We start from the raw sequence: 26,537 nt of genomic DNA on the forward strand, positions 1-26,537 counted from the left end.
TTAGCTGCTTTCTTTTCCTAAAGTTGAAATACTTTTTGAGCTCACAATGATACATTCTTTTTTTAGCAGTCCCACCATCTAATGTATTAGGCCTCACTGAAGTTCATAAATAATGATGCTCTCACCCCACTTGCTGAGCTTGCTGTGTTCTGCTGTTGCTGTGTTGAAACCTGAGGAACACCCATACAGTATTTGGCAGAATAGCAAAGAATGTCCTGTGCAATGCCTAAGAGTAATATCTCTGCTGATTTGCCAGGACTCCCAGTGCTGCTGGTCATTAATCTTTCTCAGCTGAAAACAGATGGGGCTATTAGGCAGGCTGGAGTAATGGGAGAAACTGGCAAGATAGAGAAGGAAATGCATTATCTTCTGGATAGAATTGCATGTAAAAATGAGAACATTAAAAATGTATTTTTCATATTTAATTGGACAATGTATGATTATACCTACCAGAAAATAATGTGCAATGTGTTTTGTGCAGGGCATTTATAAAACTGTTCAGCTGCACTAGGGCCTTATTTCCCCTCTGGAGAGGAACAGTAGCTACAGTTCTGACAAGGTTTTTGTGCTTTTTGCTGTAACACAGGGCTTACTCTGTTGCACCAGCTACTGCAAGTAACACTGCAAAATAGCTCTGTTTGTTGCAGTAAAAGGAAAATGCAGTTTATGATTTACATACAAATCACATGACGCCTACCAGGTAAAAAACGAGCACTTTAGGAATCATGTCAGCATATGGGATATGAAGTCTAACAAAAGTGATGGAACTGCAAGTACAGCTGCTAATTCCTTTATATCACAGAGGCCAAGATGATGATTAAAAATAGTAAAAAAAAACCTCCAAAACAAATTATGAAGTGGAACCAGATTGCTGACACAGGAAACAAGAAAGGCTGTAAGGAATTACTAACAGTAGGACTTGGAAAAAACCCGTTATGGATACACTAAGGACTAGTCAGAAGAAAGAAAGACGTTTTCTAGGTCTGCCAGGTAGGCAAGTGGTAGATGACTCTTAGCCAGGAAATGACAGCATGGAAGCTACAGCCAAACATTTGAAGGTATATACTGTGACAACAGAGAGAAATAATGGAAACTTACTAGAAGGTTACAATAAGGCATTAAATAAAGGCAAGTGCTTTGCCCAAAACTTAAACTTGCAAAGCTTGTTCTATCAAAGGGAGAAGCATGAAAACAAAAATAGAAGGACTGGGTGCCAGCCCGCAGATTGTTATTTGGAATAATAATTATGTCTGAAATGTGGTGGGATGTCAGAAGGTGCTGGGAAATAAATACACATTTCAGGCTCTGGAACTGAAAAGTTTGCAGTGACTCATACACGTCAATGTTTTTGGGTGAAGGGGGAAAAGGGAGCCACAGAACAAAACACGTCAAGGTAAGAACCCAAATTAGAAGAACAAAAGAATTTTTAAGATTTTATTTCTGATCCCTTGACCAGAAAAAGGGCAGCATTTAGGAAAGGTAAAGAGGAAAATACAAACCTACAATAATAGGCTGATGTTTGATATAAAAAATTTAAAACAAAACCCCTTTTTCCTTTTAAAGAACCAGTAGCCCTAAATAAAAAGAAAAGAAAAACTGAAATCCTCAGACTGAAAATGGAAAAGGCTTATCAATGGCCATGGTGTATGGTATCCCCTCAGATAAATGGAAGATGAGGACAAGGAAATGCTGGTATGACTAAACTGGAAAGTTTAGAAGTTATTCAGGCCAAATAAGAAAACTTTAGAGAATGGAAATCAGAATTTTGTAAACCTGAAAAGAAAGTATGTAATAATTAAGATGGAGTTTGAGCAAACTAAGAGGGAATCTGAAGAGCAAATAGTAGGAAGTTAAAACTGAAAATACACATTTGCTCAGTACACCAAAAGCAGAAAACCGGACATAACCGGAAGGCCACCCCAAATAGTAAGTAGAAGAAACAATTAAAGACAATAAGGACATTGCCAAGAATCTAAATGATTTATTTGCATCAGTCTTCACCAGGGAGGGTGCTGGAGTGAAAACTAAATGAAAGACTCACACTTTCCAAATACTAAAGATAAGGAGATTGAAGACTCAAGAGAGAAGTTGGTGGAACAAATCAATAAATCAAAGGCATTAAGTTACGAGGTTTACCTGATATTTCTTGAAGATTTCAGGAGAAAACTGAGAATTAAGTAACAAAGTTGCTATCAAATAGTTACTACAGCAGAGGACTGGAAGACAATCAGTGTTATAACTGAGTTGGGGACTTCTGTTGTTGTCAGTGGTGATTTTTTCGTGGTATTGGAGGAGCCCTGACAGTTACAGACAGATATGTAATTCTAATTTGCTATCATGTAAAATGGCTGAAATGTGTTAAAAAAACCCAAGCCTCACACTTCCCTAATTATGAACCACATAGACCAACACGACGTGACAGATACAAGTCAGTACAGTGTCTATAAAGGTAAAAAAAAGGGGCTCTTCGAACCTACTAGCTAATCTTTGAGCTGGTTACAGCAGCCAGCACACCTAAGCCTACCCAGAACGTTCCATGACTTGCTATGCAGACAGCAAATAGCAAATGATTATCTCCCTGTTCCCCCCCATCTACATCATCTCATGACCACTGAGGAGAAAATAATGTTCATGTTGATAATGGCACATCAAAACAACATAGAGGCCCACGCTACAGGTTATGCTGCTGCAGGACAATCCAGTCCACCCTTGGGCAACATTGTTAAGCCAAGGAAAAACATACATCTGGAAATAAAAGTTTCTAATATATATGAAACATAATGATGGTCACTCTGAAGCTCTGGTTGGAGATTTTATGTAGGGACAACTGGTGTTAGGCTCTCTCTGGATCAACTTTTGACACCCTTCTGCACATTAGCTAATGAACAGGCCCCTGTGCTACAGGGTTCTCATTCTCGATATGCACAGTGACCTTGGCCCTTAATGGTGAGTAATACAGGTCATAGGTAGTTAAGATTTTGGTGTTTTTAAAAGAACATATTTTAGCCAGGACTGAGCACTCATTTCACTTCTTCCCAGCTCTTCCCATTTTTTTTTTTTTTTTATGTAAATCTTTCCACAAAGCCATTAAGAACAGAAGAGAAGCACTTTGGAAAATTATGCAGTGATGTATTCTTATGCAGCCAACACTCCCAGGGGAAAAAGTGAAAATTACACACAGCCTCCCGCCCCTTTTTATTTCTTGTCAAAGTTGCCTTTTTGGGCTTTTCTTACATATACACAGCATGATGAACTGATATTTGTAGTTTAAATGTCTGGTTTAACCACGTGGTTTCCACTGTAACAGAAAGCTCTCACGAAATGTCAGGTTAGAAATAAAACCAAGCCCTAGAGAGAGGAGGTGGGGAGGAAAGTAGAAGGTCCAGTGGCTGAAAAACAAAAGGGGAAAAAACTGAGCAGAACACAATGTGGATCCATTTCCCAACTCAGGCAGTGGTATTGGTACCGTGGTTATATGGGGATCTGGGGTAAGGAGACAGACACATTTCTCACTGAGTTGTTTCTGCTTTCTCTATTAACATTGCAACAGAAATTACAAATAGCCCTGCAAGGGGTAGTGCATTAAACCTCATCTCTGCATCCCATGTAAACACAACATTAATACTGAAGAATAAAGAAAATGGTAAAAAGTCCAGTGTCTTGTTTTCTGCATTTTGCCTGTTAGGTTTCCTGTCCGCCCACCAGCATATTCCTATGTGTACCAAAGTTGTGAACTTGACCAGCCCACGTTCAAGCAAACACTCACACTCAGATTCCCAACACGTTCTTTTCTCCCCCTCGAATGGGGAGTTTATTCCTAACAGTTCTGCTCCGTTTAATTATAAACTCCTTTAACGAAGTAGTTCTGAGACCTTGCAGCAGGCAGCAGGAGAGCACCAAGGCTACTAGTTGCTGTGTTTATATTCCCTTCTCATCAGAGAAATCCACTTAAAGCCCAAGGCCCAATGCCTTCACAGATGGGCATGCACTGAAATAAGCCTACAAATCAATATCCCCCCCCGGCACAATGTGCCTCATAGGCAAAATCCAATTCTTGCCTAAAAAAGGATAAAGAGTTTCAGCCAGGCCCTTTATTTTGCGAGACACACACGAACAAGTTGCTCTGGTGAAAACAAACCTTACACTGACAAGTTTTGTTCATGTTCTGGCAGAGCCTACTCGTCTTCTTTATGGGACCACCAGAACTGAAGATGGGAAAGAAACACAAGGGAGACATTTCCTTGGCAAGGAAAGGAGCAGCATTTAGGACTGGGGAAAAGGCGGGGTGGGGTATAGGGAATTTTCCTGATAAAACAACTAATTTGAGAGTAAAAGACCAACTGGTATCATGTATACACCTAAGCCAGTTAACACACCTTCCCTGGAGTGCAGTACTATATAAGCGTCCCCTTTGTTTTCAAGGCTAATTCAGACCTTTGGCTCATCCTGCATTAACAAGGTCATCCATGGTAACAGGGCCCTGTGAAAGTTCACAGGTGAGAGTTCCCTTTTAGAGTAGTGCAGATTTGAAATTCACAGGACAGCGACCCGAAGATCTTCCTTTACAGATAAAAAGCATGTCAAGTTATTAAATAGCAACATGAAATCCTATATTCTTAAGGTCTGTCTTTGCTCTGCAGTTAACAGAGCAAGAGTGCTTTCCCAGCCCCAGCCCAGTCCCCAGCTCCGTCGGCATGGCGGGCGCGTGGCCGGCTCCTCTCGCTGACACGTCATGAATGCTAAAGCTGAAAGGCCTGGGGTAGTCGGGGAAGAGACGAATGAGCATAGTTCGAAGACATCTCACTTCAAATTTCTACTGTTAGAACTGCCAAGTATGATATAAAACCAGAAAGTATTTCTCAGTTCGAAGTTTGAAGACCCCAAACATTGAGCGGCTCCTCCCTCCGGTGTCCCTATTTCCCTCACACGGGCTCTGCTGTGCTAGCTGTTGCTCTCTGCCGTGAGATATTTGAGGGCTGCAAAGCCGTAGTGGCGTGACATATCCTGCTGGAACTCCTCCTTCAGGGTCTTGAGACAAATGCGGTATTGCTTGTTGGAGCGAAACTTGGTGATGTCGAAGCTGGGGGCGTGCGGCATGTGGATCATGTAGGCATTGGGCAGCACCGTGAACTCGTACTCCTGGGGGAGAAAGACACTGGCTGTGAGGATGTCCCCGAGCCCCCCCTGTGACACATCTCTGCCATACCTCCACAGTCATACATGCTCCATCACACAATAGTGCAGTGTGAGTCTCAGAAATTACAAACTCATACAGATAAGACAAATAAGCCTTCTTTTTAAAGTTGATTTTGCTTGGTTTTATGAAAGATATACTTTATATTTTAAATATTTTACTCCATATAAGCCAAATAATGGGGAAATGGTACAGAAGGCAGGCCTGAAGGCCCTCTACTCTGCTCTTGTGAGACTCCACTTGGAGCACTGTGTGTAGTTCTGGTGTCCCCAACATAAGAACATGGAGCTGTTGGAGCAAGTCCAGAGGAGGGACACAACGACGATCAGGGGACTGGAGCACCTCCCGTATGAAGATAGGCTGAGAAAGTTGGGGCTGTTCAGACTGGAGAAGTGAAGCTGTGTGGAGACCTCATAGCAGCCTTCCAGTATCTGAAGGGGGCCTATAGGGATGATGTGGAGGGTCTTGTCAGCAGGGACTATGGTGACAGGACAAGGGGTAATAGGTTCAAACTTAAACAGGGGAGATTTAGGTTAGATATTAGGAAGAAATCCTTTACTGTGAGAGTGGTGAGGCACCGGAACAGGCTGCCCAGGGAAGTTGTTAGTGGAACAAACATGATCAACCCAGAAAAGACTGAAAGCTGCTGGGTTACAATGCTACCAGAAACCAAGTGTTTAAGCAACACAGCTCAAAATAAAGCCCAAATAAAATGGAAAAAAGAGAGCAGAATGAAATGTGGAGCTATATCCCAACTCAGGCAGTGATACTGGTGACCCTGAAGTATAGCTAAGGCTGCAGTACCTTCCCAGAGACACCTATGAAACAGCAGCATGTACTAGACAGCTAGGAGCAGATGCAGCTGTATGGCTGCTCCTTTCTTATTATGGGAATGCCTCTTCCCTGCCAGACAGTGCTGAAGTAGCAAATCTTTGTGCCAGATTACAATGCTGTCATATATGGGAATAGGCCCCTCTGAGCTTCTGTTTGGGGTGATGAATGTACAGCAAGAGCAAAATAATCTTGATGCTCACAGGCAGAACTTATTTAGCTGGAAAACACTTGGAATTAATGGGGAGCTAAATGCAAAATAAAAGGCTGTCATGATGGAGTGAGGAGAGCTGATAAACTACAAACTATAAAATATGTCTTTACAAGACCTTAAAACTAACAGAGCTGAAGCTGCAGAGAAAGACCCATTCCCCTCCTACAATCTTTGCTCCCTGTTTGCATCTCAAGTCTGTAATCCTGCAGTTCAGGGACTGTCTATGCTCTGTAGTGTAAACTGTCCAGCACAGCAATGCTCCCATCCTTCTGAAAATCCTTCAGGCACCTACAGCCTTCCAAAAACTTGCATGAGTCTACTGCTAATAAGCCTCTTTGAAAGATGCTGGGCTAGCGTCCTGGCAAAAGGGATGCTCACAGTCTAGTTCCACAGTCACTAGACGAACAGGGAAAGGCTTCCTAATGATCCTCCTCTATTACATGTAAACATTTATGGACAAAGCAATGCACTTGCAGGAACCTCTGTGCCTAACTCACAGGTTATAAATTCTTTAGATGAACGCTGTCATTATCGATGTATTTGGACAGCATCCAGCTCTGTGGACATCTACATGCCTCCAGAATAATAATGATGCTTATTTTCTCACAGTGTGCTGCTCTGAAGGATGGCAGTGGCACAGGCCCTTGGTAAGGAAAATGAAACAGTCCTCTTGACAGACACTGCAGTTGTGAGGAGCAGTGAAATAATTCAATTGAGAAGCTCCTCTGCCTGCTGGTAATGAAACCAGCCAAGTGGCTGGCAGCAACCTGATCTGTGGACACCCTGAAGCAGAGGAATGCCATACGGGGATGTAGCTATGTGATTCCAGATCCTCTCCAGGCTGATTCTGTGGGAGAACAGGCCAACATCCATGTTGCTACCCATGATGGAAATTAAGCTTCTTTTCAATGTGAGAATGTTTCTAAGGCTGGAAGAGTGAGAAAACCAATTCCCCAGAGTTCGCTCCAACTCAATGGCTTTTTAAAATATCTGCATGATGAACAACTTTGCAAAATGTTCCATTTTCTCACGTGTAAATCTGTGTGCTGGGCAAACATCTCTGAACAGAAGAGTTAAATTGTGAGTGCTAGATGAGAGCTGCCAGTGGGAACATAAAGCCTTGTTACCCAGATTAACAAATAATATATCATTACCCTAGCACTCTCCACAACTGATGGTTAAATGATTAGTGTTTGGAAAGTGCATTGAAAAATTAAAGTGCTATAGCAGAGCAAAGTGTTATTATTAATGATAATATAAGGGGCCTTTTTTTTCTAGTCTGCCATAATTTTTTTTTCACAACATAAGTAGGTACAAATTCCTTGGGAATGCCCTTCTACAAACAGGGCAAATGGCTGCCAGCACAAGGTGACCATGTGGTTTTGTAAGCAGTAGAAAATATGCCTCCCACAAACATGCCTGCACACAAATAGCCCACACCTCAGACGCAATTTCCCAGTATCTTACTGCATGCCTTGTGCTGCTCTGCTTCACATAAACTGTTAAGAGTTGAGCAGAGAAGGATCAGCTCTCTTCCAGATTCGTAGCAGAAACTACCATAGGAGGATATAGATGGCCAAACCCCATGTTTTTTGGTTAGCATGAAATGTTACTATTTCAAAAACTAGGTTTGAAACCAAACAAACCCCCCCAAACAAATCCCAAACTATAAAGAAATGCTGTAACAAATACTGCTGATTACCACATTATATTGTTAGCTTCACATTCAAGGGCAGTAGTGAGATGCAAACCCTGCCATTTCAGTAAGGAGTAGCAGCACCAGGATCTCATGGAGCCATAGTCACTGCCAGACCCTAAGATCTAGGTCAGTGGCAGGGACTGAGAGCTCTCGTGCTAATCTGAGACTCTCAAGCTTTCTCTGCATCATCCTTACTCTTAAATATTTTGCCCAACAACTTCATCCCAAGTCACAGATACAAAAGGGAGGTAGCCCAAGGATCAAGTAGCTAGATCCTCTAGAGGCTGCTCCACAGCCAGAGACTTTTGAAATGCAAAGTCCTTGGCTTTGCAGAGATGCGCTGCAAATCCAGGCCAGAAATGGAAGAAGCTTGCTTTGGATTCAATTTGAGATTGCTTTTTGAATTCTAAATTAGCATCTGGGACTCACTAACCCCAGTTTAACTGAAAAAACTTCCAGCTAAGTCTGCGGATCCCCTAGCAGGTTATACGACTCGTAATATGTGCTGCAGTGCTCAGGCACACTGCTGGGCAGGAGGTGGACACTGCAGGGACTGTGCCACTTCAAAACAACTTTCTCAGTACTGACAGTTAAACTCACTTAGGCTTAGCTCTGCTTCTAATGCTTGACAAGGACTAAGCTGAGTGTTCCCAACTCAAGAGGCACTCATTCAGGAGCTCAATAAGGCCAGATGAGTACTTTGGTGATGCAAAGCCTGAAGCCTTTCTACAGAGCACTGATTTCATTTTAACAACCCTCCTGCCTAGCCGCTGGGTGAGATATGCAGGTGCCATCTCCTCACCTGTGCATCCAGTTCCATGATGTGAGCTACTTTGTTCCAGCCAAATCCAACAAACCGCCTGTCATACTCTGGGCAGTCCTTCCTCACAACAACGTATGGCTCAAAGTCTGCTTCCCACTCGACACGGTAGGGGGTGGTGGCTGTTCGCCACTTGGCAAAGTTCGTTGGCGCATGCCCTTTCGTCCAGACGTGATACCTTAAACAGACATAAATGGCACGGATGCGGGGAGGCAGTTAGATAGAATACATCTTGGGGAGGCAACAAAATGTTACTTGTTAGATGAAACGCTCAGAAATAAGGACATTAGCATACAGTTCACATCATCATTTTTAAGACAGAGCGGAGGCAATTTCTAGGACTATTTCCAGCACGCTTCCCAGAGCCTCTATGTACTCAATGCTTAAACGCATCTAGTTGGTGAAGGATAGTGTGAAAACACTACCTAATGCTAATGTGAGAAACAATTACAAAGTACGCAGGCAGCTCATCTGCACTACAAAGTGCTGTGGCTTGTACCTAGCAACCAAGTAGCTGTATCAGTGCTTTAAAATCAGTGTGAAAGTCTGCAGCTCAGATAAGGTCCCTAAAATTAGCTATTTCCTTCTACACTACACTGACATTCACTATTTGTTTTATATGTAATTTTTTAATTTGTATGAGAGACACCTGCAGCTCCGGATAGATGCTCTGTTTTATTAGTTACTGTGATTATGATGGCGGGAGCCAAAGTGCATAATTAAATGAATAAGTAAAATATTACATAAAAGCTTTCTATTGTACTTTCTACACTGTGGGGAGTACCCATGTGATCCTTAGTAAGGTAATCAATTTGATTTACAGAAAAAGATCCTTTTATACTTCACTAATCTTGTTTAGGTCACAGCAGGTCTCTTCCAAGCACAGCTTGAATGCACCCCATTAGTGCCAGGGTCAATGACTCTCTCACCCACTTCTTCTTCTTACACTTTCCAAAAATCAATGAGACGGGTTCTTTCTGCAGATGTATAGATTAAATAATGAAAGAAAGGCATAGCTGGCCATCTGTACTACAGTGCTCAGAGACGTGTAACAGAAGAGGCAAAACAAACACCCTGCCAATTCATAATGTAAGGTACACTGAATTCACAGGGATGATTTGCACTAGAAGTGTTGAGATTCGAGCATTAAATCTTTTCAGAATTAGGACCTGAGGTAATGTTTCAACCCCAGAAATTCTCATAACATTGGGAGTCATTCCTAAAAGCAGGGATGCAAAATCACACCCAGGAGTTTTCACTAGGACTGTATATTTGTATGGCTTGTAACAGGAAAAACAGAGGTGTTGACTACTCTTGTTCAGGGGCAGTCAGGAAGGTAGAATAATTAGTATAGCAGCAGGGTCCCAAGTTACGTATGGCCCTTCGAAGGCTGCATTTCTAAACTGTAAACAGGTTGCATCACTTTCAGTTATCTGGCTCGAGGACCTGGGAAAACAGTCCTTCTGTATGAAAAGAAAATAACGATGAATTAATTCTCCAGAGATTATTAGAAGAGAGTGCCAAATTCACAAAGATGCTTACAATGCTTAATGCCCTTTGCAATCATCTCCAAAAAGCCTACCTCTTTTCTTGGTCTCTTGGAAACGAGTGGGTAGCCCACCTAGTCACTAATGGAAAGCTATCTATGCCAGAAAAAAAATATTATCACAATGTGGGGTTTAAAATTATATGGGATTGTGGAGGATGCTTTATCTTCCAAAATCCTACCTCCAGCATTTTGAAATTAATTATGGCAATAATAATAATGACTACTAAACACTTCCAAAGTGATTTGTATCTTCAAAGCCCCGTACAAACTTCAGTTAATTGAGAGATCCCTGCAGAGAAGCAGTCAAGTGCTGCTGTTGTTCTAGTAACACTCCAACTGATTTAAACAGGATGCCAGCCATAAAACCCAGCAATTTCTTTCCACCATGTTTAGGGATATCAGTGTAAGCTGCTACAGCAGCTCAGGTATAATCACTGTGAGTCGAGGGAGCTGACCAGCAGGGAAAAAAAATTGGGAAGAGACAGGGAGGGGAAAATACGGAAATGAGATTGAAGAGATGAAACAAAGTAGAAAGGAAGGAATAGACCTGATTGTACCGAACAAAATAATACCAGAGATGATCTACTTGCCTGTTCAGAGTGACAGATGTAGTGCAGGGAAAGAGGAAGACAAAAGGATGGCTAAGGTCAGGATGAAGAGAAAAATGAGTACATGTTGCTCAAATGAGGTGTGTGCACATTAATTATAAAGGACTAATTAGACCAGAAACAAGAATTGTGCGGGTTCAGGATTCCATACATATCTGTACATACAATACAGACAAGTCTACATATATACATACACACATACAATCTGCTGGAGGTGGATCATGGCAAATGGCTGATCATTAAATGACATGTACTGCACAGTAAGATATGCAGAGACCATTATATGGGTGTCCATACAGAGGAAGTTACTATAAAAGAGCAAGTGATTTCCAACAGACTTTACTCTCAGAGATGCAGCCGTGGGATGTGGTTCACTGTCTGCACTGGTCTTCCATCTCACAGGCCAAATTAATAAATCTGATTTTCCTGCTCAGGCCCTTGTCACTCAAGAGTTAAATATTCATCAAATCTTAAGGCTGCACTCACTGACTCCCAGAACTTCCTGAAAATTGTGAATGATGTATCTTTCACTACCACTGGCAATTTTGGCAAATCCAAAAAAGTAATCTGACCTCAGTAAAGTGCTGATGAATTTGTTTTCTATGGTTTATGGAAAACAACTGGAAAAAAACATACCCACCATTTGATCAAATGTTTCATCTTAAACAAAGCTAGGAAAACAAGCTAGGAAAAATGTTTCATCTTAAACAAAGCTAGGAAAACAAGCTAGGAAAACAACTGGAAAAAAACATACACCACCATTTGATCAAATGTTTCATCTTAAACAAAGCTAGGAAGCTGGCACAGAGCAACCTGCTTCTGTGGAGGGTTTCCACACAGCACACCTTGCAAGCCACAGATGCTCACATCTTCCCTTTTCTCCTGATGGTGACTGGGGGATGTAATTGAGAACCTTTTTGTACTTCTTAGCTGCCCAGAGCTAGGAAAGGTCACCATTTGGAAAAGAGGTGGCAAAAGCAATTTCAGTGAGGAAAAGATTGTAATCTACCATGTGGCACGAGGGACTGGGATGCTGCAGGCACTTTCAGCAATCACTGCCACAGCAGTCCTCCCCAGCTCACTCCCACCCGCTCAGCCTCAAATTGCAGCGTTATTACAGCACCTTGAACGTGGAGGTGGAAATTCTCAGCCCAGATCACAGCTGCTTTGTGGCTGTTGATAGATTTGAGCAATGAAGTGAGCCAAAGCAAACTTGGAAAGCATTTGCAAATTGTGTCCTACATTAATAAAAACACCAGCTACAGACCGCATGTCCTTCAGTTCTTATTTAACCTTGCTTTGGCAAAACTCCCAATGATGTTAAAGACAGTTTTGCCTAAGTGAGACTTAAGAAAGGACCTGCAAATCTGTCTGTGTACGTAACATGCCAACATGCTGTATAGCTTGAGGATAAAATCTGTAGTGGAAGCCCAGTGCTGTGCAAGTTGAAAATTTGACTGTTGGTGGAATGCAGCATCTGAAAATCCTGAGGGTGTTATTTTCCACTGGAAGGATATTTTTCTTTCAGCTATGGGGGAAACAGTCATTTCATAGAACATAGTCGTTCTGTCAACAAATCTCTTGTTAATTTGTATGCCTTTGACTGTTAAAGAATGATGGAAGAGTGAATGGCTCTTGCTTTATCAGTATTCTTAAGTAATTTTCCAGAGAGAGGCATGCCTCAAGTTTCTATTTCAAGTCGGTCACTGGTAGAGGCAGTGTCAGGATTGTTTTCAGGCTCACCAGGGTGTTTGCTATGCGGCCAAATGAGGGAAGGGTGGCTGCTGCAAAAAGAGGTGTGCGATACACACAATGGGAGTGTGAGGAAAGCTATAAAGAGAAGGATAGGAAAGGTGATACAGAGCTCCACTGGACATGGATAATACCTAGCTTTTTCAGAGTTTTTATCTCTAGATCTTAAAATACTGTAAAAAGGAGAGGTGAACATTGTTACCTGCATTTCAGAGATGGAGAACAGAGATGTAAGAAAATGAACTGATTCGTGTACCACCTCCCAGCAGGGCAGTAGTGGAGCCGGGAAGAGAACGCACATCTCCTAAGCCCCCTCTCTGTGCAACATCATAAGGCCATATTGTACTCTTCCCATCACTGCGATGCTTTACAAATGTCTGCTAATCAGACCTTACCACACACACACACCCAAGAGACAGTTAACACTGGTAGTTGCATTTTAAAACCAAAGAGTCTGGCAGATAATAGAAGGGACTTGTTCACAGCCATAAAAGGTGCCTGCTTCAGAGAGGAGCTCCAAATTTAGGTGTTCCTCACTTCTCAGCTTCTAGTCAGAGTACACTTTTACCTCTGCATTGAGAAACTCTAGCTATCTAAGCAGCTGTTCCACGCTTTGAAAGAGCACATGGCAAGCCTGCATTTGTTTTTTCCCATAACTCAGTCAGGAAGTGAACAAACCAGCAGAGAAAAATTATTTTTGGTCACATGAGGGATCTCTTTAGAGATCATGATCACACATTCAACAAAAGTACTTTCCACTACCTGAAAGTGAAGAGGGTTCCCATGTCCAGCATAGAGAGCAGCTCTGCTTTTGACTTGGGGAAGGACAGGCGGTAGCGTAGGGTCTCAAAAGCAGGTACAATCAGAGCTTTCTTGGTGTTAGCCAGGTCGAGCTGGATGACGGACTTCCTGGCAAAGAGAAACAACAAATAAAGCAGGAAAATTGTAAACAGAGCAAATCACTTGGCTTTTCAAAATAAAGCACAGAGAATGGGCAGTTTGATACCATAAATGTAACTATAGCCTGTATTTTTCCCACGGGTGCTACTTTTGAGCAGGAAGAACGACAGAGTTCAAAAAGAACTTGTGTGTTTGACTGATCAGTGATGCCCTGCATGTTCAGGGGTGCACAGGACTAAACTAGCACTCTAAGCACAGCCAACTGACCACCCCTTTGAAAGAAACATAGCTGAATATTAATACATATATGGGAAAGAGCTGCTCAGTCAATGCAGCTCTAAAAAAATGGGATTTATTCAGGATTCAGTGGGATTTCACAAGATGAGGAGCTGGAAAGTTTGACTGCACCTCAGTCTAGCTCTTCTCTGTGCTAAGCTGTGCCATCATACTTGCTTTTTACCTCTGCCTTAGAGCTCTGTCTGTCCTGCAAGGGGAGTGTTACCTTAACATTACTATAGACCAGATATTTGCTCTCATGAACACTATTACTTGCAAAAGTACTTTTTATTATCTTTTATAGCAGTGCCCAAATTTAGTTCCATCTGTGCCTTCGCCTGTCAAACTTTCTATATAACCTAACATCCTTGTACTTTTCATGGGAAGAAGTCCCTTCTTCCACAGGTGGTAAGTTCTCTTTTTTTCATGAGTTCAAGCAATATCTCCTTGGTCAGCCAGGCTGGTCTCTTTCTCGCTGGTTTGGTTTTCAGTACACAGGGACCGCCTGCTCCTGTGCCATAAGGATTTCATTCTCGAAGAGTGTCCAGCCTTCCTGGACCCTTTGTCCTTCAGTAATGTTTCCAAAGGAAATATGCTAAGCACCATCCTAAACAGGCCAGTCAGCCCTCTGGAAATCTAAGGTGGAGGTTTTGCTGACCTTCTTCCTGATTTTTCCAAGGATTGAAAATAGAATCATTTCATGACTGCTTTGCCCAAGATGGTCTCCAACCATCACATCACCCACCAGTCCTTCTCTGTGAAGAGCAGATCTAGCCAGGCATCTTTCCTAGTTGGCTCACTAACCAGCTGGGTTAGGAAGTTATTTTCCACACCCTCCAAGAACCTCCTAGATTGTTTCTTCTCTTCTGTGTTGTACTTCCAGCAAACATCTGGCAGACTAAGGCCTCCAAGAGAACAAGGGCAAGGGATGATGAAACTTCTCCTACTTGTTTGAAGAATACTTTATCCATAGCTTTATCCTGGCTGGGTGGTCTATAAGAGACTCCTATTTGCTTGGATATTTGCTTGGTTGGCCTCCCCCTGATCTTTACCCACAAACATTCGGCATTCTCACTCACAGCATTGAGCTCAAGGCAGTCGATGCACTTCCTGACAGACAACACAACCCCACCACCTCTTTTTTCCTTGCCTATCCCTTCTGAAGAGCCTGTAGCCTTCCATTGCAGCACTCCAATCATGTGAAGCATTCCACCACATTTCTGTGATGGCGATTATGTCATGATTTCCCTGCCGCACAATGGCTTCCAGCTCCTCCTGTTTGTCACCCATGCTGTGGGTATTGGCATAAATGCATTTAAATTGCCCTGTGGATGTGGACTCCAACAGCAGCACGCTATCCCCTAGATCATGTCTAGTGTGCCTGGTGTTATCCCTTTCCCCCTCTGAAACTAGTCTGAAGCCCTTTCTATAAGCCCTGCCAGCTCCTGGGCTAAAATCCTTTTCCCACTTTGGGACAGGCATACCCCATCTGCTGCCTGCAGGCCTGGTGCTGTAAAAACTAACCCATGGTCAAAACCCCCAACATTCTGACTCTGACACCAGCCATGGAGCCAGGAATTGGTGATCTTATGGCCTGCCTGCCAGAGGTATTCAGTCTGTTCTTTCCTAACAAACTAAAACCCAAAGAAAAAGAAAAAGAAGTTACTTTTCCACCCCCAAACTAAATTTTACTATGCTTGTCATTAGAAATAACTCTGTCTCAATTTTCCTTTCATTATCTTCATATTTCATACGAGAAATATGCCTCTCTCTCCTTGTCAAAGTCAGTTCCCTTTAACAGGACTCACTGTCCTGATTTTTATGTTACTGCAACAAGCAATCAAGGACAATGTTGACAAGCAGCAAAAGCTCTGCAGCGTTATAAGATGAAGGAATTGGGTTCACTGTCATAATAACAGAAGAACCAAACAAACCACTTTTCTTGGCCCAGAATATCTAAAATTCATTTATATTGCTATCAGAGAAAAAGAAGAGGAGCAGGGCTATTTAATAAATCCTGAAGTTCAGAGAATTCACACCACCCTATAGTCCTGTTCTATAAAAAGAAGTCTGTTCTCAGCACCTTACTGTAAAGTTTGCATTGTTTAAAGAAGCCATGCTACATTCCAGTAAACTTTTCACAACTGAAGGATTTTAACAGCATCTTATAACTTTTTTGTACTTCCTTCACTACCTTCTCTCTCACCACTCCTTCATAGTCAGCCTCCATGACCTTCCAGAATCATTGAGTAGTGCCAGCATCTAGTCTTTATGATGCTGTTAATGTTTCTCCCCCTTCACACCTTCTCTGAGAGCAGGGGACACTGACATAGTTTCTCTTCCAACATCTCAGGCTTTCTGATCTCTGCAATCTATCAGACTTGAGTGGTGAAGCTTTGGGGATTCAGTTCTAGGAAGGAGCAAGTAACATTTGCAGTGATGCTCACCCTTTGGGCTCTGCAAGGAAATAGCAGCTTCCATTTATGGCTGTTACTGTCTCTTTGTTTGATGGGGAGCTCAAAAGTCCCAGGCAAAAATGAAGTCCTTGATGTGCTTGGCACTGTCAAGAAGGAAGAGACAATCCTGTCCAGCAGTGTTCATAGTCTGAAGCTGAACAAAGCTGAACCAGGTACAGGTACTGTTGTGGTTTAAAACCAGCTGGTAACTCAGGACCACCACACAGCAGTTCACTCATCCCTCCATTTCCTCCAGCCCCAGGAGGCATGGGGAGGAGAATAGAAGAATGTAAACCCCACGGGTTGAGATGAGAACAGTCCAGTAACTACAATAAAGTATAGTGGTAATAGAAAGAATACCAGCAATAACAATAGGAAACAAGAGAAGAAATGAAAGCTCAGAAACCACAGGTGATGCACAATATAATTGTTCACCACTCACTGACTGATACCCAGCCCAAACCAAGCAGCGACCAGTCCCTTCTGGGTGAATCCCCCCAGTTTATATACTGGGCATGATGTGCTGTGGTATGGAATATCCCTTTGGCTAGGTTGGGTCAGGTGTCCTGGCTGTGCTCACTCCTGGCTTCTTGTGCCCTTCTCACAGGTAGAGCATGAGACTGAAAAGTCCTTGACCAGCATAAGCATTACTTAGCAACAGTTAAAACACCAGTGTGTTATTAGCATTGTTCTCAGACTGAAACCAAAACACAGCACTGCACCAGCTACTAGGAAGAAAAATAACTGCTACAGCTGAACCCAGGACAGGTATCAAGGAAGGGTAACAGCAGAGACTGTCAGACAGAGCAAACTGTGCTGAAGCTAGTGTTGAATGTGACTAATTTTGTAAGATATGGGATACAAGCACAAAACCAATGTGGGTATCAATAATCCTTTCTGCATGCTCCCTACTGTTGTCATCTGCAAATTTAATATAGGTATCAATGGCAAAACTGTTGGAAAAAATAGATGACAGTACCATCATGAAGACAAACAAAAGGAAGAGGGAATAAACTGATACAAAAGGATGAAATCATTTGTACTGTCAAAGGTCAACATGAAAAGATAGGTAAGTGGAGAGAAGCAGAGGTCCGAAAGCAAGATTCTTGTAATAGATACAAACACAGAGAACTGGTAGAGGTACTTCAACAGTGAAAGAAAAGAGTGGGATAATCTCTGCAGAAATATTTTCAAGAGATATGTTAAGCATCTAAGTTGCATGTCAGGCAGGTCAAAGTGGAGGGGTTCAAAACTGAGCTGGGACTTGAGATATGCTCAGTGAAGAAGTCCAGCAGCACTGACTTCCGAGTAGTGTAGCCTGCCTTTGATGTGGACTATATGACATAAAGAACTAATGTAAGTGGAAGAAGGAATCAGTGCTGACATCTAGGTGTTCAACCTGAGTGACAAAAGACAAAAGAGGCCATGTAAAATGTAATAATGGCAGGAGGATTTGATAGATGAACACCTTCCATTTTCTCCTGGTGACTTGGCTGATGGTCTGCTCCTAAACCAAACAGCTGAAAATACAACCTCTTCTTATTTGAAGCAAAGCTACTTTTCCATTTCCATGGGGTGACTTTTTTATCCTGTTTTCTGTGGATGTGCCATTTGCTGGTTGACTGGTTTTGTGGTACTTGGAATAGGAAAATTTCCAGGTTATTCTGCAAACTAACACTGGGTAAACTGTTTAATTCCTGCACTATCCTAATGAAGGCTGGCTTTTGGATTCAGTAATATTGATTCAGTATCCTTTTTCCTTTATCTGTCCTTTTCCCCCAAACCCCAAAATAAGATACATGGTTTTATGAAGAGCTTTCTCTTTGCTAGTGTTGTCCAGGAAACCGTTTCCCAGGCATCTTTGTGTTCAGACCTGATGTATGACATTCTGACACAGTGAAGGTTAGGTTAAATTTCTAAATCTACTAATCAACCCTATTTTTTGCAAAGCTTTGAAGAAATGAATCTTAAATCATGGGTCTCAACACCAGTTAAATGAACTCCAGCATATTGGTGTCAATCTTTTCAACTCCATAATCCTTTCCAAAAATTCACACAGAATTTTCATCATTATAGGGGCAGATAGTAATATCATGCCCATTTCTGGAGGGTAGAGAAGCTCAAACACAGAAAGGTTAGCAACCTTATCCTAAAGCACTGAATTCAGGGGAAAAGATAAAAGTCCACTAATTCAAATCAACTTCCACCATCAGGACTCAGTAAGTGGTTAGCACGAGATCAAGGAATACAGCAGTCACAGAGTTTGTGGTAAGAACTGGAGAGCTGTCACTCCACTGTTGAATTCATATTCTTATGAAGTTCCTTCTCTCTGCAAAAGCAATGAGTGCATAGCCTACAAAGGCATCTGACAAATAAAAACCAAGAGACACTACATGAAGTGTGTCTCTTGCTGAGATGCTGAAGAAAAACCAGAAATACTTCACAACTAATGCTGCAGGGACAGGTATAAAACCTGTGGTTAAAGACTGGATGCCAGGACCCAATCATGCTAAATGTGTCACTGGAAGTGAAGGCCATATTTTACACAAAATGTGTCAAGGAAGAACTTTAATGCTAGCTGTGACAACTGTAGATAAGCAGCCTGTCTAGTTATTCTATCTTAGAAGAACCTTTAGAATGACCCACACACCTTACTTGTAGCAACCAGAAAGAGCTTTTACCACTGGGCCAATGACAAGATGACCTTAGTAACTAATGAGGGATGGTGACAAAAGACTTCCACTCAGCCAGACCATGAAAGCATTTGAGTTTCCTAAACAGGAAGTCTTGAAATGATACATTCCTTTAGTACCTCACAAAAGAGTAAGGGAGGTGGTTTGATGGAGATTAAAAGCATTAAAATGGTCTTACTTAGCAGCTGTGAAAAGCTCAATTAGCAAAAAACTAAGTGTTAGCAACAGAGAACTAGAGGGACCACCTTTTTTTTTTTTTTTAAACTGGCTGTAAACTTTCACAAACAATACCTTCAAAATATTGTGAAAATGTTTCACAAAATTTCTTTCTTTCTGAGAATATATTGTCTGAAGAGACACAACATACTATATATATATAAATAAGCAAACTTGCAGTGAGAAGGACTTGTCTAGTTCATCGTACAAAGCAATACCCTGAAAAACCACACTATTTCTGTTTGTTTCTGGTTACTCTATTTGAGGAAATGAAGATGAAAACGTTTGTACATCTCTCTAACAAACAATCACTGCCACTCAGATAGATAGCACTAATCAGCTACTTGCAGAGGCAGTGGTAACAGACAATGAAGAAAGATACAGGCTATCTGTATTTAAAATATTCTCACTGCACCTCCCTGCTGTTTTGCTTAGGAAAACTCTTACTGAAAAAGCAACAAAAGCCTCTAGAACACATGCAGAAAAACCTCCAACCCCTTTTTCAAACGTTGGCAGTAGCAGATTAGTAATTTCAATATTCCCAGGCAACTGAGACTCACAGATTAAAGGTGGTACGGGAGTCACAAAATGCTGGTAGAGTAACACATCTTGGATGCAAGAGCTTTCAGTGTGAATCTGTGTTGGGTTTTTTTTATTTCTGAAACAGCACCAATCAGTGGTGTCACTGTGCATTTAGTTCTCTGATGTGTTATTACCATACAAGAATTATTTCTATGGTTGTAATATCTCAAGCACGTTGTGGTCCATCATTTTGTCTATGTTTTTCTTCCTTTCAGTGCTGGCTCCCATAAGTGCACTGTGAAGCAGCATGAAGGAATGAGCTGCTTTTTTAGTACTACATGCCAGTATCAACAGATGCCATCCTTACTGTGTCCAGCATCAATCTGGAAAAGTGTAACAATACGCAACACTAACATTGAAGAACAGAGAAGCTAACAACAACTGTCCCTACATATACCCTGAGACAACTAATGTGTGGAAGGGACAGAATTACTTTGGAGTCCTGACAGCACAGGTAGAAAAGAAATATCCTTAAATTAAGCGGGAAACAAGCTGACACAGTGTGAGAAAACTTCCATCATATTATCAAAAACAGTGCCTTTAAAGCCATAGAATCACAGAATAGTTTGGTTTGGAAGGGACCCTGCAGTAAGCAACTACATCAGGTTTCTCAGAGCCCTGTCCAACCTGACCTTGAATGTTTACAGGGATGTGGCATCTACCACCTCGCTGGACAACCTGTGCCAGTGTTTCACCAACCCCATTGTAAAAAATTTCTTGCTTATGTCAGCTCTTTTCATTTAAAACCCTTGTACTATCACAACAGGCCCTGCTAAAAGTTTGTCTCCATCTTTTTTTATAGGCCCCCTTTAGGTTCTGGAAGGCTGCTATACGTTATCCCTGGAACCTACTCTACATCTCTCTCAACAGTGAATTTAACGGTGTACATGGACACAGACATTAAAAAAGGCAATTAATTCTCCATATGAGGGAGAAGTGAGAAGCTCCTTACTAAATTGTTAAGCCTGAAACAAAGGAATTCCTCCATAAGCTTACAGTACCAGAATGCATATTTCCCTTTACACTCCAGAACCTGGGACCTATGGACTGAAAAGTATCACCTCACAGGAACATTTTGATCAACTTTTGCCGAATTAGAACAGAGATGACAAGCAAACTGAACTAAGGAACTGAAGTCCTCCTGTATGGCCACAGGGTGTCATCCTTGCTCTATGTGCTGGCCTCAAATGACCAGCCTCTGCAGGGGAAAAAGGTCTTTATTAAAAAAAGCCCAGTTAATGGATCAGAGGTCTGTAGCTTGCTCAGCCTAACCTGCTCACATTCATTATAATGCAATACACACTGAGGTTACTCTTCCCAGTTTCCTTATGCTAACCATTTTGCCCTGACAGGTGCTGGCACTGCAGTCATATTTCTGAGCTGGTTAGACTAGCTCCCTCTTTTCAAGTTACAGAACTGGATTAAGAGTGTCAGAGTACAGTAAGTTCAGTAATGCTCTGAATGTGTTTTTTCTGTCACTGACATTAAGAACCACAGATTTTTAGGCAAATTGCCCAGTTCACATCTCTGCTAATACAGGATGCTCTTGCACATTTAATAACACTTAGTCCAGTTCAATTTTCAAATTGATTCTTCTGCTGCTCTGAGGGAATTACTCTTATGGCTAACAGGGCTCACATTTAGACCCAAGATTTTCTTTCATAACTGTACTGCTTTCCTTCCAGTTACAGCCTTTTACCCTAAAAAACTCTTGCAGCTTGCTAGGCACTTAAACATCTACCAGTTGCCTCTTCCAGTTCTGCTCAAATTGCATTGTTTTGGGAATGTATGAGAAGGATGGGGTGTGGAGGGGCTAAAAATGCGTGTGATAGTGGGAATTTCTCCACTGTTCATTTACCTGAGGTACTCGTAGAGTCCATACATGGGCAAGAAGTCGATGTCGGACAGAAACATGTATGGTGTGCTGATATGCTTCATGGCCACATTCCTTAGCAGATTCACAGGATAGAATTGGCCCTCCTTGTACACGATATGATAGCCAACATTGTGGCGGCTCATAAGTACTTCTGAGCCCTGGGCGTAGCGCAGAAATTGCTGGGCTTCTGCATCAGAAAGATAGAGCGCCAGGCTGATTGGACCTTCCCAGTGTTTGCAGATGGCTTCAAGCATCTGGAGCCTGAAAGAGGAAGGGTGAGAATAAGAAAAAGCTGTCTTCCTGTCCGGGGCCCTTTGCCTGGGTTCATCAATGCAGGTATCTGTCTCTAAGTGAGAGTCACTTCATATGCTGTGGAAAGCGATGAGTATTTCTATACCACAGTTAACCTCATGTAAGTTGATGTCTCCTTCTAGACACATGGGTGGCACCCTAGATATGCCTGCTTCTCTCCACTGAATACAAGGAAACCTAGAGATGTCCCTAGCTTAGATACACACAAACACAACTTAGATACCTAAAGCTAGGTGAAATCAACACCATCCTTGCTGCATTAAGTGCTGACGCTGCAGGAAAACCCACATGGATGATACAACTTCATCTGATGCGAGCTTTGAGCAGTTACAGGGCTCTATCTATGAGGATCTACTTACAGCATACTACAGTACTCTTGTGGAAGAGAAAGATGTACAGACACACAAATCATTTTACCTCCTATTTAGGAAAACCTTCCCCAGAATTTTTCGAGGCAGTTAGTTGGATCTTGAAAGATGTTAAAAGCAACAGGTCAAGGGAATATAGACATTTGCATAGACTAGAAGAAGCCTCACTGTCAGACAAAGGGTAAAAGTGGGATCTACTGTGTGTAGGGAGTAAGGAGAGAAGGAAGGAGAGACCATTACTGTGGAACATCAAAATCATATTTCAGACAAAACCATCGTTTAAGCTACTAATTTGTATATGCTCTAGAAGTATCTCCAATGTCATTAAATCATTTTCAGAACAGGTTGCATCGATGTGTATTTCTTAAAACTTCCAGCAGTTACAATACTATTGATGAAAATGACAACAAAAGATCTCATACAGAAATGTAAATCAAACCCAGGCTGGTCAAAATCTTTTAAGCACTTTGGGTAATTTATAGAAAATTACCTAGAGATTAAGATATGCCACCCAAAAATACAGCAAGGATTGATTAGAAAGCCTCTTGAGTTAATACAAAGGGAAATGAACCTATGCAGCCCAGTCAGATATTCTATTAAAAATTAGGAAGAGTAGACTATGCAACATGATTATCTTCTCTCCCTTCCAAATCCACATTACTAGATTGTTCCTATGAATATTTATACAGAATACAAGAAAACTTTTCTGCATCATTGTAATCAGAGAAAATAATTTCCCCTCCGACTATCTAAGCTTTGCAGCAGAAAGGAATGATATACCAGCAAACACACATTCCGACTTAACATTAATAGCTTTTTTCCTGCATTTCTGAATGATCGTGATGACATCCAAGACGATACAATCATTTTTCTTAGATATGAGATATTACCTTTGCTAGTCTACACCTGGTACATTATTTTCTTTTTATCTATTATTGAAACAAAGGTTATTATCAGCCTGAAACATACAGCCAAACTACAAACACAAATCAATAAAAAAGATTTAAAAAGTGTGCGAAGGCTTTAGGCTTTTGACTGTACAAATAATAAATATGGAAAAATACTTTTTTTATTTCCTTTTTCCAACCTACTGGAAACCTATTAAGCAGGAGATTCCACTTTATCAGCACTCAGATTTAGGGGCAGCCTTTAAAAAATGGAATACTTGCCTAGCAAGAAATGCAGCAAAATGCCTTTCAAGGACTCCATGCAACAGACAAATGGCATACATAACTTATCTAAATGGCGCACCTGATAATGCTTGCAAAGCTTTTCACGATGGTTAAGTGGAAACTGGGTTTTGCTGGTATAAATTTCCAGCTGGACAGCTTAGTGCCCTTCAGAATACTCCATTTTGCTGCAGGGTTCTCACTGACAGGCTCCACTTCCATGAGTTTGATGCAGGGACTGCTGGGTGGGTGCTCGATAATCTACCCTCTGTAGGTTGTTACAGTAGTCTCACTCACTATAAAGCTCAGAATTATGAGTTTCTAAGCACAACACGACCGAGTAATTTCGATTTTGTTAGCGGTCTTGAGGAATGCATCCTCTTAAGGACTCCAGAGAAAATAAATGTACTGCTGTACTGCATAATAATGAGGTCATCATTTAGTTGGTAAATTTTTTACAGATCTGTTTCAGCCAAGTGAATTTTCATGAAATTCAGTTACTTTGTGAGGTTCTTTGTTTTCACTTTTCTTAAGGATACTCAACCAATTTACTACTCGTTCTCACCCACACGTCAAGTGGTGTAACGATAATCATGTCTTTCCTGTCCACTTCCCAGTCTCCTATTTTTGTAACTCCCACTCTGCTTTCTCAATCCCAGGTACATGCCATGCCTTTAAAAAAGGCTGCCTAGCCAAAAGAAGCATGAAACACACAGCAATGCAACCAAGCCATTATTCAAGAAAATGTCGTATCAGTATAAAAGGTGACAATTAACCAGTAAGGAACAGCACTGAATGAGGTTGGTCTCAAAACTTCTACCTAAAGAAATTAATGTTAGCTCCTAAACCTCATTCCCCTCTTCCATTCCTCAAGCATAGGCAAATACAAGCCTGTCACAACAGTCATGTCAGTCTCATATCCAACAGGACTATAATTGGAGAAACCAGGAGTTGTTTTTTTGCCTTTCCTCATCTTGGATGATAATTTGAAAGAACAATGCAGGAATGCAGCATATAGCACATTGTTTATGTACATGCCATCTTACATCTGAGACACAATTCTTAAATGTCTACAGCTACGCTGGAGGAGTTTAATAAAAGTGGTTTAAAGAAGAGAAAAAAAAAGTATCTGAAAGATGTGAAAGAAAACAAAGCAGCTAAACAGTTCTTTGGTATGGTATTATTCATTGATTTTAGCTGAAAGGTATTTCCAACTCAAATCAATAATTTAGAGCAACACACCAAAGAAGCAGGGAAGATTTTTCAGATTCTTCCTGCACGTATCAGGATGCCTGTTCTTCCTGAATAAAAATGTGTGGTCTTGTCTATCAGTAAATACATGTGCCCCAGTGAGAATCCAGAAAGGGAAACAGATGCTCAAACTTTGCATCAGTGCCAGTGAATGAGCACTGAGCCCCAGCTCATTCTTTTGAATTAAATTCTGGGGGGAAAGTATACCATGTGCACACACCAGCTTTACTAATTTACTGTGGCACTCGCTCAGGGCCTGGCTTAATTTATTTCTTTAGTTTTTTACTCAAAGGTTTGTGAACACTTAAGAAATGTTTCCTCAATTCAAAATCAACAGAACAGACACTGATGTGCAGAGCAAATCATAACACAACGTGCAGGCTGCAGTGCTGAGGCACTGGCCAAAGAGAATAGCCCTCATTCGTTCATGCTTATTTTAAAACAGGCTGTTAATGTTTTGTTGATCTGATTTTCTCTGACCCTCCTGGAATATTGCTGACCTTCTGCTACTGTAGCAGTGGTGGCATTCACGGATCGTGTTTGTTGTATTCTGTGTGTGCTATGCTAAATGAAATATCATTTCCTAGCCAATATTCAAGGAGATCTGACCTGGTTTGTAACCCATTCTCATACCAGTAACTACAAAGGCTGGTCCAGATTAAAACTGAGGAACAGAAGGAAAAAGGAGACTGACAATTCAAAATTTCACAAAGTTGGCTTATCCGGGGCTTCTGAAAAATGGCAACTAATTGCAGTGGTAGGAATCAGAAAGATGCAGGTGAAAATTTTCGTATTTTCCCAAGTGAAATACAAGCAAAAATTTCACTTTAGACCAGAACATAAAGTTCAGAAGAATTAAAATAGAAATGTTATTCTGAAAATCAACATTTGCATAAAAACGCAGTGACTCCACTCAAAAGATCTTATGTTTCACACTAGTGCATTAAAAAAGAGTTTAATTTTCAACTTCCCAATTTGAAACTAAAATGTTTAGTTTTGATTTTCACTGTAAGAAAAATCAGCAATTGAGCTTTTCTGCAAGGAAAAGAGCAATGAAAGCAAATGTCTAATGAGGAAATAAAGAGTGTAAAATCCTCATCAGCTACAACTGCTTGCCTAACCCTATTACAAACAACTCCTGCTTTTTCTAAAAACCCCTTCATAACTCCTAATACAGGTAACAACCCCTGCAGCTCTAGTATTCAGCCTCTCATGAACTCTACCCATACTCGTGTGCGCACTGCAGAGCTGAAGTCTGAATGTCTGCATGATGTTTACCCGTGCTACTCCTAATTCAAGAAAGGTCTTACAATATGACATCCAAGTTTCTATAGAAGTGAGTCTTTTTTCTCCCCAAAGCATTATACAGTTGGATTTCTCTGTGAGAAAATATTAATTGTGTCGTGCTTTCAGGAGAACAAGAGGTTTTCCCTACCTGTCCATTGAAAGTTGAGCCACCAGCGTTACATCAGTATTGTCTGAAGCAGGCTCATATTCATAGTGTAGAAAATACAAATGAGTGCGATGGACGGTGAAACGTTCTCGACGAAATTCATAGCATAAGTCATCCTCATCCAGCTCAGACAACTGTTTCTGGAGCTGTAAGGAGAGAGTGGACATAAAGATAAATTCTTTGTAATTATTTTGGTAAATCAGAATGAATGAGGTTGGCAATGTGCAGCATGTTGCAATGGGGAGCGGAAGTGAAACATACAGAGTAGCACTGCTCCTGCAAGTCACTGGACAAGAGACAAGCAGAAAGCACTTGTAA

At 41.4% G+C, this 26,537-nt stretch overlaps 1 protein-coding gene across 5 annotated transcripts in view; it reads right to left on the minus strand.

Moving 5' to 3' along the window:
* Nucleotides 1-3,105: 3,105 nt before the first annotated feature.
* LARGE1 (LARGE xylosyl- and glucuronyltransferase 1) overlaps nucleotides 3,106-26,537 on the minus strand; it is a 278,062-nt gene continuing 254,630 nt past the window's right edge. For 4 of the 5 annotated variants that reach the window (XM_057420472.1, XM_057420469.1, XM_057420470.1 and 1 more), the window contains 5 exons: nucleotides 26,202-26,365; nucleotides 21,649-21,927; nucleotides 13,430-13,576; nucleotides 8,741-8,936; nucleotides 3,106-5,139 (listed from right to left, as the gene is read on the minus strand). In XM_057420472.1, the coding sequence (XP_057276455.1) occupies nucleotides 4,942-5,139; nucleotides 8,741-8,936; nucleotides 13,430-13,576; nucleotides 21,649-21,927; nucleotides 26,202-26,365 (984 nt within the window). In that variant the 3' untranslated portion in view covers nucleotides 3,106-4,941. The remainder of the gene's footprint in view (nucleotides 5,140-8,740; nucleotides 8,937-13,429; nucleotides 13,577-21,648; nucleotides 21,928-26,201; nucleotides 26,366-26,537) is intronic. The other variant, XR_008973630.1, reaches the window with a different exon arrangement.

The sequence above is a fragment of the Pezoporus wallicus genome, unplaced genomic scaffold, assembly GCF_028554395.1.
Source record: "Pezoporus wallicus isolate ANWC-B61680 ecotype Strahan unplaced genomic scaffold, APGP_CSIRO_Pwel_v1 contig_2871, whole genome shotgun sequence".
In the NCBI taxonomy this organism is placed as follows: domain Eukaryota; kingdom Metazoa; phylum Chordata; class Aves; order Psittaciformes; family Psittacidae; genus Pezoporus; species Pezoporus wallicus.